Source organism: Talpa occidentalis, unplaced genomic scaffold (assembly GCF_014898055.3).
Source record: "Talpa occidentalis isolate TD23 unplaced genomic scaffold, MPIMG_talOcc4v2.1 talOcc4.14, whole genome shotgun sequence".
Lineage (NCBI taxonomy): Eukaryota > Metazoa > Chordata > Mammalia > Eulipotyphla > Talpidae > Talpa > Talpa occidentalis.
The window spans coordinates 43,172,877-43,187,786 of record NW_023601433.1 but is presented as its reverse complement, the minus strand read 5'-3'; the positions used below and the strand labels follow the sequence as shown (position 1 = coordinate 43,187,786).

General features: G+C 39.7%; 1 protein-coding gene and 1 long non-coding RNA gene across 5 annotated transcripts in view; one reads left to right on the top strand and one right to left on the bottom strand.

Annotated features, from left to right (window-relative positions):
• SLC35F3 (solute carrier family 35 member F3) overlaps nucleotides 1-2,486 on the top strand; it is a 341,959-nt gene extending 339,473 nt beyond the window's left edge. For both annotated transcript variants that reach the window (XM_054694987.1, XM_037510404.1), the window contains one exon: nucleotides 981-2,486. In XM_054694987.1, the coding sequence (XP_054550962.1) occupies nucleotides 981-1,216 (236 nt within the window). In that variant the 3' untranslated portion in view covers nucleotides 1,217-2,486. The remainder of the gene's footprint in view (nucleotides 1-980) is intronic.
• LOC119244595 (uncharacterized) overlaps nucleotides 1-14,910 on the bottom strand; it is a 56,429-nt gene that overhangs the window by 10,139 nt on the left and 31,380 nt on the right. The window lies entirely within an intron of this gene.

Below are 14,910 nucleotides of genomic sequence, written 5' to 3'. Positions count from 1 at the left end.
ATGCCCTGCAGCATAACAACAAATTTCTATTTATTATTTTTCTAAAAAGCAGCTCAAGCTTGGTGTTCAAAAGCTATACAAGATACAGCTCAAAGACAGAGCAGGCTCAATTCCAGAACTCTGCAACAAAGTCACAGGAATTTTTTGGTTTCCCAGTACATAGAAAAGTTAATTTTATTCTATACTGTAGCATATTAAATGAACCAAAGCTTATCTAAAAAAACTATATATGGGCCTTAATTCAATATAACAGTGAGACATGAAGTGAGACAGGCTATTGGGAAAATGGCACCAATTGACTTGTTTCATGCAGGGATGCCATGAACCTTCAATTTGCAAAAATTGCAGTGTCTGAAATGCAATAAAATGAGGTATGCATGTACTAGGAAACAATGTTTTTAAATCATAAAAATAAATTATATCATTGTGGAAAATGCAGACTCTACAAAATATATGAAGAAAGTAATATTTTCATGCTTCTGCTACCCAGAGGTAGCCACAATTAAACTCTGTGTGTGTGTGTGTGTGTGTGTGTGTGTGTGTGTGTGTGTGTAGACATAGATGAAGGGCAGTTGGAGATTTTATATGGGAGGGATGTATATATATATATGTGTGTGTGTGTGTGTGTGTACATGTATACACACATGTGTGGTATGTATATAGATGGATATATACATATATGTGTGTATATAAAACTGCCCCTCATGTTTTATCTTTCATGCAAATCAAAGAAAGTGAATGCAATTGCAAGGCCTCATACCAGAGAGATTTTATAAAATTCAGGGTGATTTACTCAAGACAATCTCTGCCTATCTGGAACAAAACAAAACTGAGGGGGATCCTGTGGTTGAGGGAAGCCAGGCTCCTGCCAGACAGAAAGGGATGCTCACAGCTTTGCTCCTAAGAAGGATGCACACCTTTTGCCCTTTGCCCAGGGCATGACTTGCCCCTTAGTAACCCAAGCTCTCTGTCCTGTGCAGTGGTGGATCACTACACCAGTAAGATTGTCTTCAACGGAGTCCGAGTCATTGCCATTATCATCATCGGCTTGGGCTTCCTCCTCCTCCTCCTTCCTGAGGAATGGGACGTCTGGCTGATTAAGCTGCTCACCCGCCTCAAAGTAAGGAAGAAGGAGGAGGCAGCTGAGGGTGGTGCGGATCTGGGTTCAGGACCTCAGAACAAGAACAGAAGAGCTCGCCCTTCCTTTGCCCGCTGATGTCCGCTCTCTAGAACTCTGCGGTGAATGCTCATGTTAAAGATTTGGAGGTCTATTCCTGACAGGGGAACCTCAGTTTGATAAGGTGTACATACCTGTACAGTAGGTAATCTGCGGTAAGTTATATGGTATTTATTGGCATGTCCAATTTGCTTGCACTTTTTTCACATCAGACCTTTCACTTAAGGGTACCAATTCAAGAGGAAAGAGAAAAGAAGAATCTCTCAGCTCTTTTTAAATGAATGTAAAGCAGGTTAAAATTATCCTTGCATAGATTGTTTTGGATGACAGACATTCTTGACAAAGCAGGGCAAATGTTTTGAATCTTAGCAACTGAAAATTACATTGCACACTGTGATTATTTTTCAGCTATGGTAGGTCATATTTTGTTTTATACCAGAGCTGTACTCTTAATTTTAAGGAATTTCACTGAACCAAAAGATAACTGTAAGTTAATTTGGGTGGGTGGGTGGATGGATGGATGGGTGGATGGATGGATGGATGGGATGTGAAGAGGTGAAACTGAAAAGAATAATGGACATCTAAAACCATCTGCTATGACAAATCTGGGGGTGGCAATTGGGGGACAGGCCTGAGCCAGGTAACAGAGGGGGGAAGATTAAGTCCAAGCCCCAAATGGCTTGCTCTTACGTATGTCTCTGTAAGATCATGCAAGAGAAATTACAGTGCCTTCTACAGAATTTTTGTCTTTACTTATGTGAAGCGAGGTGACATTATAAGTCACTGGCGCCGTCTTATAATTTAGATGTAGAAATCTTTAGAAAAAAATAAAATTATATATGTGTGTGTGTGTATGAACAAAAACGACAAAGTGATGACCAGCGTAACAGAACACGGCTGGCAGTGTGCAGCACGCATATGAGGTAGACTATGCAGAAGGTGAACTGCTGGTTGCTTTTACTTCATGACCAAGACTGAACATTATTTACTGAATCTGTAAAACTTTTTATGAAACTTTTAAAGCACCAGGCTGTTTACTTACACAATTTAGGTCTGCCAGAAAATTCTATCTGTGATAGATCTGTAAAGAGGGGGAAGGGGGTTAGAGTTTACTATTTTTGAAGTTTACATTGTTACATATGAAATGGAAACATTATTTTGAAATGTTGTCATAACCCAATGGTGCACTCTGTAACCATGGAGTCTTTTGTTTCATAGGGGAAAGGGGCATTCATGACCTGAACTTTTTAGCAAATTATTATTCTCAGTTTCCATTACCTGTTTGGCCAAACAGATTAATAAACTATTTCAAAAAGAATCATTCAGTGCTGTCTTGGTGACACTTTACTTTCCCACCACACTAGTTCTGGGTTCATAGAGATCTCCGTCTTCTCCTTCCCACCTTATACTTTACTTCCAGAAAGCCCCACCTTCCTGCAACTTCAAGACAGGTAAACCCATCCAGCCCCCTGGAGGAAAGAAAATTCTTATTGCAGCTATAGAGTTGACTTTCACAAAACAGAAATGCAAACAATCATCCTGGACTCTCCCCTATCCCCCAGGTGTCTGTCCTTTGCTCAGCTCTGGGTATTGTTTCCCTTTCTTGTTCTTACTGGTTCCTTACCTCAGCTTACACTAGTTTCTCATAACTGCCTCAAAGTGGCAGCCCAGGTTACTACATGGATAGGATCTTCCAGCTCAAGTCCCACATCTGACTTCTGTCTTGGTTGTGCTAACCTTATACTAGCTCTCTAGAACATTTGATCTCCCCAGCTTCAGTGTCTACATCACTGTTCATAACCCCTGGTCACAGCAGCCTGGAAGTCCAACGTCTCTCATTCTGTTGCTACAAAGAGCCAGGGTCTCTGAGATGGGATGTGAGCAGAGAGAAGATAAAGAGCCACTTTGACACTTTGTTCTGTCACCCACACCTAGAGCATCTATAAACCAGGCAATGCTTGGGGGTCAGATCTTGAGCATCTAGCTGTTGGTCACAAAGAACTCCATAACCAATGAATTCAGTATATAATGTGAGCCCAACTCAGCCCCTGTTGTAGAGCATGGGGCAACAGGACCGTGAACCAGTCACCTCCACTAGTCTGAGCTCCAAACCTCTCTAGGGTTACCCCCAGCAAGCCAAACTATCAGCCATAATGTGAAAATGTTGGACAACCCCCCACACAACAGTTTCCTTATTCTCCCAGTGAATATAAAAGACTATGAAGATCCAAGAGAATTTAAAGCAGCAGTATTCCCAGTAGCCAAGGGGTGGAAACAAGCAAGTGTCCATCAATGGACAAATGGATATACAAAATGGGGGTCTACACATACAGAATAATGGAATATTATTCTGCCTTAAAAGTAAGGAAATTCTGACACATGCTACAATATGGATGGACCTTGAAGACATTATGGTATGTGATATAAGCTAGTCACAAAGTACAAATATTTTATGATTTCACTTATGTGAGACAACTGGATGAATCAATTTCATAGAGACAGAAAGTAGAGTAATGGTCAAGAGGGGCATGGAATGAGGAATTATTTTTGAATGGGTACAGAGTTTCGATTTCATAGCATGAAGTTGTTGTGATAGATGGTAGTGATGGTTGCAAAACATTGAATATACGTAATGTCACTGAAATGTGCACTTAAAATGATTAAAATGGTAAAGTTTATGTTGTATCATTTCACCACAATTAAAAAAAGATTAAAAAGAGTAAGGTATATGAAATAAAAAGATTAAAACTCTCAGGAAAGATTAATGCTTCATTTAGGACATTATAAACATGAGTGTGAAGAGGGTTGTCGGGGGTGGGGGGGATTTAAGAAAGTTCTTTCCAGAAAGCATACAAATCACTCCCAAGATGATGTCAAAGACTGAGACAAGCTATGGCAAAGCTGGCCGGGATCCATGAACAGAAAATCCCAGCGAGGAGTTCCTCCTGGTGCAACCACTGGGTTGCTTGGGGTCCCTGCTCTGTCTAGGGAATTGTCTGCCCTCTAGAGGCCCGTCTAAAATAGCAAAGGATTTCACTTTTAGATATGAAAGGAAAGCCTAAGGTAAAAGACTGGCCTCTGCTGTCACTGAAAAAGTTTAAAGGCTCTCAGCAGTCTCCAATCCTTCCCCTTTTTCAGAACGTGGTCATGTGGAGCCAGACGGCAGGAAGTAACCAGCTGCTCCCTTGTCCCCACGTGAGAGCTGTCTCTAAGAACCCACACCTGCTGTGCAAAGACAGCTCTTGCTTTTCCTAGGCCTTCAAGGAGAGAGGAAATCGTGATCAGAAACCTACCAAAATCGTGATCAGACACCTACCACCCTATAGAACAGGTGTGTTTCCAATCTAGCCAAGGATGCACAACAGAGTTCTTTATTGTCAATTTTGAAAATAAATGATTCTAAAATTAGAATGTGGTCACTGCAATTCTGTGAATATGCTAAAATTCAATGAATTGTCCACCTAACATGGATGAATTTATGTTGTTTGAGTTATATCTCAGTAAAGCATTTTGATAAAGAAATAGATAGTGGCCACCCAAAATGATTTAAAATTCCTTCCCCAGGGCCTCCCCGGTGGCGCAGCGGTTGAGTGCTGGGTTGCGAAGCTGCCCGCAGCCTCTGCAGCGCTGGTTCGATCCCTGGCTGCTCCCCAGCCACCGGAGGAGGGTCCCACATGGCGCACAGACCTCTCCTGGCGCCCGCTGCTCCCCTCAGCAGTGTACTTCGGTCCTTCTGCCTGCTCTGCTCCCCGCTCTGGCTCTGGTGAATTCTCTCACCCTCCCGCACTTATGACTGTACCCAGTGCTTGTATAAATATAAATAAATAAACAAATAAAAAATATTAAAAAAAATAAAATAAAATTCCTTCCCCAAAATCTCACAATCAGAGAGGACACTTGTTGGGTAGCTGGCTTGGTTTTGACAGGGCAGCATCTGGTCCCCATTTGAAATAGCACCTTACTATTGTGGCAGAAGCTGAAGAGAACAGATTCTCCTTCCTAGACCCACCACAGTTGGGAGAAGAGAGGAGGGTGTGGCCTGCACTGGGCCAGTGGGCTGCAGTCTCCAAGACTTTGGCTCTGCAGGATCAAAATAAGGGTAGTGGGAATTTTACAGGGATTATAACCAAGATGAAAATGGATACATTGTACAAAAATGAAAAATTATGTAAAAATATATTAAAAAAATAAATAATAACAATTATTTTGGGGCATATCTCCCCCACTAGGCTTGAAATTCTCTTAGTTGTCACATCGTACTCACCAACAAACATATACTGAAGATATGTACAATGAATAAAGAAATGTATTAACATTTGAAAAAAAAAAAAAGACTTTGGGCCTCCCTTGTGGCGTAGGGGTTAAGACGCAACCTATGAAGCTTCTGCAGCCTCTGCAGCACGATTTCCATCCCGGGCCAGCCAGGGAGCAACCCACATGGTTCAGCAGACCTCTCCTGACTCTCCTGCTGCTCCCCTCAGCAGTGTATTTCAGTGCATCTGCCTGTTCTGTTCCCCACTCTGTCTCTGGTGAATCCTCTCACCCCCCACACCTCTGGCCTGTACCCCAGCTCCTGTATGCATAAATAAATCTTAAAAAAAAAAAAAAGACTTTGGCTTTGAAGCCCGGTTGCCCAACCACACAGAGCTTCCCAGGAAGGGCTGCTGATCAGCCAGTTCCTGAGGCCCCTTCCTTGGATCCCTCGGCCTCCCATCTGGGAGGTTCATGTTCAGATCCAAACAGATCTTCCAACTCCCATGATGCAAGTAACCTTCCCGTCAACATTCTTTTGAATGGAGACAAAATGCCAGTTCTATTGCTCGAACCCAAGAACACTGAATAATATATGGGTGAAAACTGGAATGTTCAAAGAAGGGTGAATTTATGCTCGTTGGGGGTGTGATAGATTGTTATTACTTTCTTTGACTTCTGCTTCCTGCATTCACTGTTGCCTCACTTGCACTAAAGACAAAGAACAATTGATAAATACATCAAATCATCTATTTGATAGATAATAAGGAGCATTTCAAGGTTTTTCACAGGGCTTAAAAATACGTTCAAAGAAATTTAAAAAAAAAAACATTACTTGTACATATTTTTTTTCATGGAATTCAATGTTGTCAAATTCTTGAATTAAAATTGTGGTAAACTTGAGCTCAGGTAAAATTTCACTAAATTATTCCCCAAAATGGAGTTAACTGAATCATAGGAAATGAGATTTTATGTAATGGGACTGCATGAATTGCAGCTCATAAAAGAACATTATGAGTATTTTCTTACTGAAGAAACAATAATCCATTTTCTACAGAAAATTTAAAAGTGCCCATAAAGCCGCAGCCCAGAAATAACTGCAACTGCACTCATAGCATCAGCAGCAAAGGCCTGTGTGAGATGTGAGGACACTCGGCAGGAACCCCATGCCTGGGCATCTCACTGAGAACTTGAGGGAGCTCTCAGGCACTTGCTCCTTGAGGGTGACATGAGGCTAGAAGAAGCTACAAATATCTGCTTAGCTTTTGATCTGTTTTTATATCTCTATGAAAGAGACCCTGAAAAGAGGCTTTATGTTATGAGAAAAAAAAAATGAGAAGGGATTTAAAACCCTCTGAATGAAATTTAAGGAAAACAGAAGAACAGCTGGCCACCTAATCAGTTCAATTTGGAATCTATTCTGTACTCATAATGTGGGGGGCCTCAGAGGCTAGAGAGCAACAATAGTGTGGCATCATTGTCCACTAGGACCCGGTTTATGCCCACCTACAGCAGTGTGTGTGAGGGCAGAAGTGGCACTGTAGAGCATTAGCTGCCATCACAAACACACCTGTTGAATGATCCAAGCTTTTTTGCATTAAAAACAGATGACCCTAAGGCCTCCCTGGTGGCCTAGGGGTTAAGTCTCAGCACCATCACTGCTATGGCCTGAGTTCAATCCCTGGCCAGGGAACTACACCACACACGGCACAGCAGACCTCTCCGGTTGCACCCGCTGCTCCCCTCAGCAGTGTATTTCAGTAAATCTACACTCTGTCTCTGGTGAATCCTCTCACCCCACACACACACCTCTGGCCTACACCCCAGTTCTTCTATGCAAAAAAAGAGGGAGGAAAGGAGGGAGGAAGGACAATCAACCTGATCAACCTGAAGCTCTCTCCAGAGCAGTGAATCTGTGACTCAGACCCCTTGCACGTGGCTCTTCCTCATCTAAGTGTAGCTCATCATTGACAGGTATCAGGAAACTGGCCCTTTCCATGAGCCCCCAGGACAGTTTCCGTCTTCCAAGCAGGAATTTGGGTATAAACTAAGAAAAGCTATTGCTCTATCACTAGTGTTCTTTTTTTACCTCACACCTATTTATCTGAGATTAGAGTTTGATATCTTTATGGCCTTTACCACACTCTTCTGGCACCTTCACTTGTAGGAACTGCAAACTCAACTACATCAACTAGATGTATGTAAATATTCTTATTCTCCCTGTTCTGATTTCATCCCTGTGGTGAGGAAATTGCATTTATGGCATACTTTCCTTTATAGTCTGGAATGTGTAGAGCAGACAGCCTGTGGGGATGCTGTCTAGCACTTGTCAAGAATTTTGCAAATATCTGTTTTGTAGATGGCCCTGCTGAATGATATTGTACCAGATGTTGGATTTCCTCTACAACCCAGTGTGTGTGTGTGTGTGTGTGTGTGTGTGCATGCGCACACACATTCACACCAGAACAATGGACTTTTAATTAACATGTCTTTCCAACTAATTAGCTATTTCTATTTTCAAATTTTGTTTAAATAAATTATCCATGCAAACTAATCACCACATAATAATCACTACCTTTTAAAAATCATGTTTTGAGTTATATATATATATATATAGTTATATATAGTTATATATATAGTTATATATATAGTGATATATATATGTGTGTGTGTGATATATATATATATATATATATATATATACACTCATCCAGCTACAACAAGGCAACTTTCTTCAACCCTTTACTGCAAGCAGTTACCATTTAGGGTGGCTCTAGTCTTTTTCCCAAAATCTCAAATTTTTCAAAATCAGTTTGTACCATTAGTGCCAATTTTCAGTCCAAGACATTTAGACATTTAGCCACCTTCAGATTGGGCTCATCTGAGGGCATTCTTACATCACAGTTTTTACATATTATTTTTTAATCTAAGATTTTCATATAACATCCTATGTATATTTTTATCTGAGAGAAGGTGCCAAGCTATAGTTAGCAATCACAGCTACCTTTTCAAATTCTGTCAGATCCTTTGTTCTTCCTTGCTAATGAACATTTAGTAAAATGAAATTCTAGTGAATTCTAGGTGTTATCTATTTAGAGAAAAAAAATTAAAGATTTATTTATTCGTTTTACACAAGAACCAGGGTACAGGCCAGATTGCGGGAGGGTGCGAGGATTCACCAGAGACAGAGCGGGGAGCAGAACAGGCAGACTGACAAGATACACTGCTGAGGGGAGCGGGGGATGGCAGGAGAGGTCTGCTCGCCATGTGGGACCTCACTGGCGACCGGGGATCGAACCGGCGCTGCAGAGGCTGCAGACAGCTTCACAGCATGGCTCTCAACCGCATGCACCACCAGGGGAGGCCCTCTAGGTGTTATCTATTACAGAGTATTTTGTTTAATGTTTTCTAAGAACTTAAGAAAGCTACCCATGTTCTGCCATCCTTTTCCCTATAGGACAAATGCTATGAGAATTTTAGATGCCATGAGATCACTTAAAGAAATATTTGACAAGGATTCTGAGCACAAGACGAATGAAAAGATTTTAGCAGGAGGGCCTCCCCGGTGGTGCAGTGGGTTGAGCGCAGTGCTATGAAGCTGTCCGCAGCCTCTGTGGTGCAGGTTCAATTCCTGGCTGGCTAGGGAGATACCAACATGGCAGGGCAGACCTCTCCTGTCTTGCCCACTGCTCCCCTCAGCAGTGCTTTCAGTCCATCTACCTGTTTTGCTCTCCACTCTGTCTCTGGTGAATCCTCTCACCCTCCCGCGCCTCTCACCTGTACCCCAGTTCTTGTATAAATAAAAATAAATCTTAAAAAAAAGAAAAAGAAAAGATTTGAGGGTAGACACAGTACAAGGGGCATTTACTTCTTAAAGGTCAATTGCTATAATAAATCAAAATACATAGACTGCAGTGAAATCCGCCCCCATCCCCGCAGGCCCCTGTAGGTTAATGAGGATCTGTGTATGAAAGCGACTTACAATATGCAGAATGTCCTGTGGCTCTGTTGAGTAATAATTAAGGGGCATGCCCAGGGCCACGTGGCTGGGAGAAGCAGAGAAGACTGCTGTATGTCCATGTCCCTGTTGTTTGTGGGAGACTTTACAAAGGAAAAGTTTCTGAGGACAAGCTCTTCTGCTTAGTGATTTTTGTTTAGGGCCTTCTCGAAGCATGGCAAAATAGAAATGTCTCCTGGAACTTTGAAAGATGTCTGTTAGCATAAAGCCTGTTAGCATAAAGCCTTTAGTATGAATGCCACTATGCCCTTGCATTCCTTTCTAGTGTTATTTTCTAACTGAAGCGGATGGTAGATTTTTTTGCTACCCCAGCAAAATTATAGGGCTACCACTCTGTGACCTCTTTTGTCAGACACTTCTCTACTGTCTTTCACTGGTTCTGTTGGTCCTTCTCGGTCCCTTCAAATCTCTATCCTTTCCTTTACTGACTCTTCTGCTTCTGCTCCCTTGAACTATAATAGCTCCCTTTGAATGCAACTAACACCACAGCCACCATGTGAAATGTTAACAAGAATCAATATTTATGTACCAATTTACAATTTACCAAGCATTTTTCTTGAGGGCATATACCTCACCAGGAAGAGTCCCCACTGCTCCCCAGGACCTCACTGACTGACCACTTACTGTCTATGGGATATGCCCACTTGTTCATATTGTTGAATTTTGAGTTGACAAATAATATACTCAATCTACCTTTCACTCGAACACTCAGAAATAAAGGTTTGATGATCCTTTCATTATCCCTGTATTGCCTATGAATGAAGGGTTCATACTTTTTTTGTTTAGAAGACTGAATTTGCAGCACGAAAAATGTATTATTTAGTTTTATACCACAATGGATTTAGCACACACTGATACCTGCTTAACCATTCATCCAACCAGTCATTTGACTCTCTTTCCCTTGTCTCATAGTATTTGTCTTTAAGTTCCTAAAAGCAGAAATCTCTCAAGATTCAGGTGCAAAGGTACAGCAGAATAGAGTAGTGGTTAATAACACTGGAATTTTGGAGGCAGATAGAACTGGATTCAAATCCTGGTTCTACCATCTATAGTTTTGTGACCTTAAGCAAGTCACTTGCCATGACTAAATCTGTTTTCTCACCTGTAAAATGAGACTAAAATTATTGTCTACTTACAAGATAGTCAAGGTAAAACAAAATAACACATATAAAAGTTTAGTGCTATCTCTGGACATAAATAGATAGTAAAGGATAGCATTAGTGTCATCATCATTAAGAGCATGGCAGGTCTTCCAAGCTTGAGCAATCACTCATCCCTCTCCATCCAAGGTCACCTCTTCTCTCACTTTCATTCAGTTTTGTGTCTGTAATTTTCACCTTCTTGAAAATCATTTTATTGTATGTGTGTGCACATCAAATATATACCTCATCTTATCCGGTCATCCATTAATGGACACTTAGATTGTCTCCATATCTTGGCTATAATAAATAATGCTGCAATAAGCATGGGGTTGCTTATCTCTTCAAGGCAGTTATTTCTTTTCCTTTAGATATATATCCAGAAGTGGAATTGCTGGATCAATTGTAGTTATAGTTTTAATTTTTTAAGACAGCTCCAAAATATTTTCCATGGTGACTGCACAATTTATATCCCCAGATTTACTGCATTTTAATGGCATTTAAAGCAACATTTTTAAATTTGAAGATTTCATATAACAATATGGATTTCTGATTTTTCTTGAATGACTTTTCTCTCAAGAGGAGTTTTCAGCAGAAGTAGGCCTGCATTTCACAGCAAAAATTAGCTATATCCAGTTATGGCCATACCATTCAGCCAGATCATTCATAAGTATCTGCATGTGTATTTGCACTAGCCTTTACTCATGTGTGATACCTGCCTAGGTTCTGTGGACCTTTAAGATTACCATTCATGCTGTATTGAATTTTAGGACACAAGTTTGTAAGACAGATAGACCAGTAGATACAAATGGATGTATATACTGACACATATATACACACTAAATAAATACCTATGAAAGAAGTTAAGACTGAAGAGATATGTAGAGACCCATCTTTTTCTGACTGATACATAACTATGTCCAATTTGAGTTTATGCTAAACACTCAGTAGAGGAGTGTCCCTTCTCACAGAGTACCATGATGGAACTCTAGAAGGAAGCAGGCAACAGACATCTGCCTAAATATTTCACAAAGAGCAGATTTGGGGTGATTACTAACAGCAAACAATCAATGATGACATTTTAGTTCCCTGACCAATGTCTGGCAGGAAGAATTCAGTGTGAATTTCTGATGAAAAGGCAGCAAGCAGGAAACTCAAAACCAAAAATAGAAACTCTTCTAACTTTTATGGTAACTCAGAAGTATATATCATATAGATGATTTCATTATTATTATAATCAATAATGAATGTTTTCAGGAAACTGTGTGTTTCCAAACAACTCAAACATAGGGAATCCTAACACTCTTTTAGGCTGTTGCTAGGTTATTTTATTCTTCATTTATGATAATCAATTCTAAAACTTCTGTGTATATAAATGAACATGTTAAGGACTCAAGATATTTACTCTTTCATCTATACTAATCTGCCACTCTCATATATGAATCTGGGAATTGTTTTAAATATCTAAGATTAAAAACTAGAAACTAAAGTGAACAAATTTTTAATTAAAAAATAAAATAGGGCCTCCCTGGTGGCACAAGGGGTTAAGTCTCAGTGCTATTAAGCTATCACCAGCTACTGCAGCACCAGTTCAATCCCCAGCCAAGGAACTGACCCACATGGCACAGCAGGCCTCTCCTTTCTCATCCACTACTCCCTTCAGCAGTGTATTTCAGTAGATCCACCTGTTCTGCTCCCCACTCTGTCCCTGGTGAATACTCTCACCCCTCCCCCCCACCGCAACTATGGCCTAAACCCTATATCTTGTATGTGTAAAATAGATCTTTATTAAAAAAAAATACAGTGATCTCATCATCATTTATGATGTATTGCTGAATGCATTACTTTTGACAATCTTCTAATTAAATTCAACATTCAATACAGGTTCAGCTTTACAGCAACAAGAAATTGCAGCCATTGATTCATGTGGCTAGCCTTTTCAGCCCAGTCTATACCAGATCTCTAAGCACCACTCTGAGTGGGGGAGTAGAAAAGATTCTTTACATCTGCTTTGTGTATATTTCTATATTCATTAGCTTACCACCACCTTGGTCATTGGAAAACCCTGATTAAGTCATTCTTTTGAGGATAGTACATCATCTTCAAAAGGCCCTTTTTTTTGAGATTCAAGATCAGTATCTATAAAGAGTCATCTATTGAATTCATATCACTCATTAATTTATTTAACCAGAATTAATAGTAAATACTAGTCAGTAAGCCACCTAACATCCCTGAGAGAACGGGACATAGAGCAGCTAGACTTTTTACTTAGCTATTGCTAAAATAATGCTGGATAAAAAAATCACCTTGCATTCAATGGCTTGTACAAGCAAGTGTTTCTTCATGTTTACTGGCCAATGGTCATAGTCAGAGGTCACTGCAGTTTGCTTGACTTAGACTTGACTCAGTTGAGCAGCTCTGCTACAGAGGAGAATTTTTCTGAGAGTGGGGTTCAGGTCTGTTCCACATATGATTTTTCTATAGCCCAGGCTGAAAAAGCAACAATTATAGGAGATGCTTTTTCTTATGATGGGTCACTGAACACAAGATCATTTGAAGCCTTCCTGCACATTATAGCCAGTCAGATGCTATTGATCAATACAAGTCATGTGATTAATCTGAAAATCAGTGACCCAAGTGGATGGGATAGTGAGTGAATATTTGCTGACCAAAACACTTCTATATAACAGTTTCAAGTTAGGAAAGGAGAAAGAAAAGTACTGAAGATGGATCCTGGACTCATGATGCATGGGAGGTTAGCCCCAGAAGAATTCTGAGTAGCTGAGGGGTAGCAGAAATAAATTCATCCAAAGTTCAGTATTAAATAGTGATACAACTACTACAAAAACCAAGCTCTTTTTTGGTGTTATTAATTACTCCATCCACAAATTTGGCTTTAAAGACCATTGATAGTCAAGAGTCCAAGGTTTGTAGTTCTATCTCTGACATCACTTGTAAATTTCAAAATTAAGTACCTAAAAGCCTCATAACTATCACAAGATAAGTGTCTCATACTAATATATCCAAAACCAAACTTTTGATCTCTCCCTAATTCTATTATTCCCATATCTTCCCCATTTTAGAAAATGCAACTCTATCGATCTAGTTTCTCAGTCCAAAAATCTTAACAGTAACAACAGTGGGTTTTTTTTTTTTTATTTTTAGTGTCCTAATATTTAAGCACCTCAAGGAGTTTTTTTTAAAGACTAGGGAGAAAAGTCCTCTTTTAATTGAAACTTCTTTGAAAATAGGAGAAGAAGAGGTGAAGAAAAGGGATGGGAAAACAGAATACTATCTTGCACATGGTAGAGGCAGGAAACTAGAGATCTTCAACATGTCGCTCCAACTTATGATAGCCTTTGATGCCATGATATGAAATGTTTATTTGTAAAGAAAATGCTTTATTTAGATACAAGTCTATGCAAATACTGTCTCAATAGGCTACTCTTTGATTCCTTCTGGAAGACATCCCTGTTTGAGAAGATAAAACAAAATATAAGTTTCTTTCTCATTAGAAAATTAAAATAATAGAACTTTAGTACTTCTGGGAATTAAATTCTGTGAAGACCTACCAGTTTGCCTTAGATTTTATTATCTAAATGATCATATGACATACATCTTGGAGTCAATTTTCTTTTCCATGCAATAGAATAAATGAGAATATTTTTTAAATGGAGTCAGTTAGTGAACAGTTCTTATACCATGATGGATATATTTCTTAATTTAAACATTTTTCTATTTTGATATATTTATATGACACATAGCAGGTAAACTTAACTTTCATTAAGCTCTATGAATATTTTGTAGGGTGTTATATTTACAGAAGACTTTTCATATTCATTACTACATTTAATGTGCACAACAATCCTGTGAGGTGCTAATTTTACTCTGACTTGAAAGATGAGGTTCCAGAGATATTAAATAATTTGCTCAAGGTACAAAGCTGGCACAAAACACAGCCAAGATGCAAACCCAAGATGAGAAGTTCTTCAGACTCTATTTCTCCCTCCCATGCTGACTTTTAACATTGCCCATATAAATAGAGGTTAACCTGTGGTCACACAGGTCGCCTTAAAGGAAAATTCCAAGGTTACACTCTTTACTACACTTGATCTTAGCCAAAAGGCCAAGAAGCGATCCAAGGTTACACTCTTTAATCAAAAGAAAAAAAAACCAAAAAAAAAAAAAAAAAAAAAGGAGGGAGGAGGGGAAGATGGAATCAGAGGAAGCACCTTGCTTCACTCCAGGAAAAATAATCTAAAGTAGTCTAGAGGAGCACTAGAGTCAAAGGATCCCACAGTTTAAAGTGAAACTAGAGCACCACT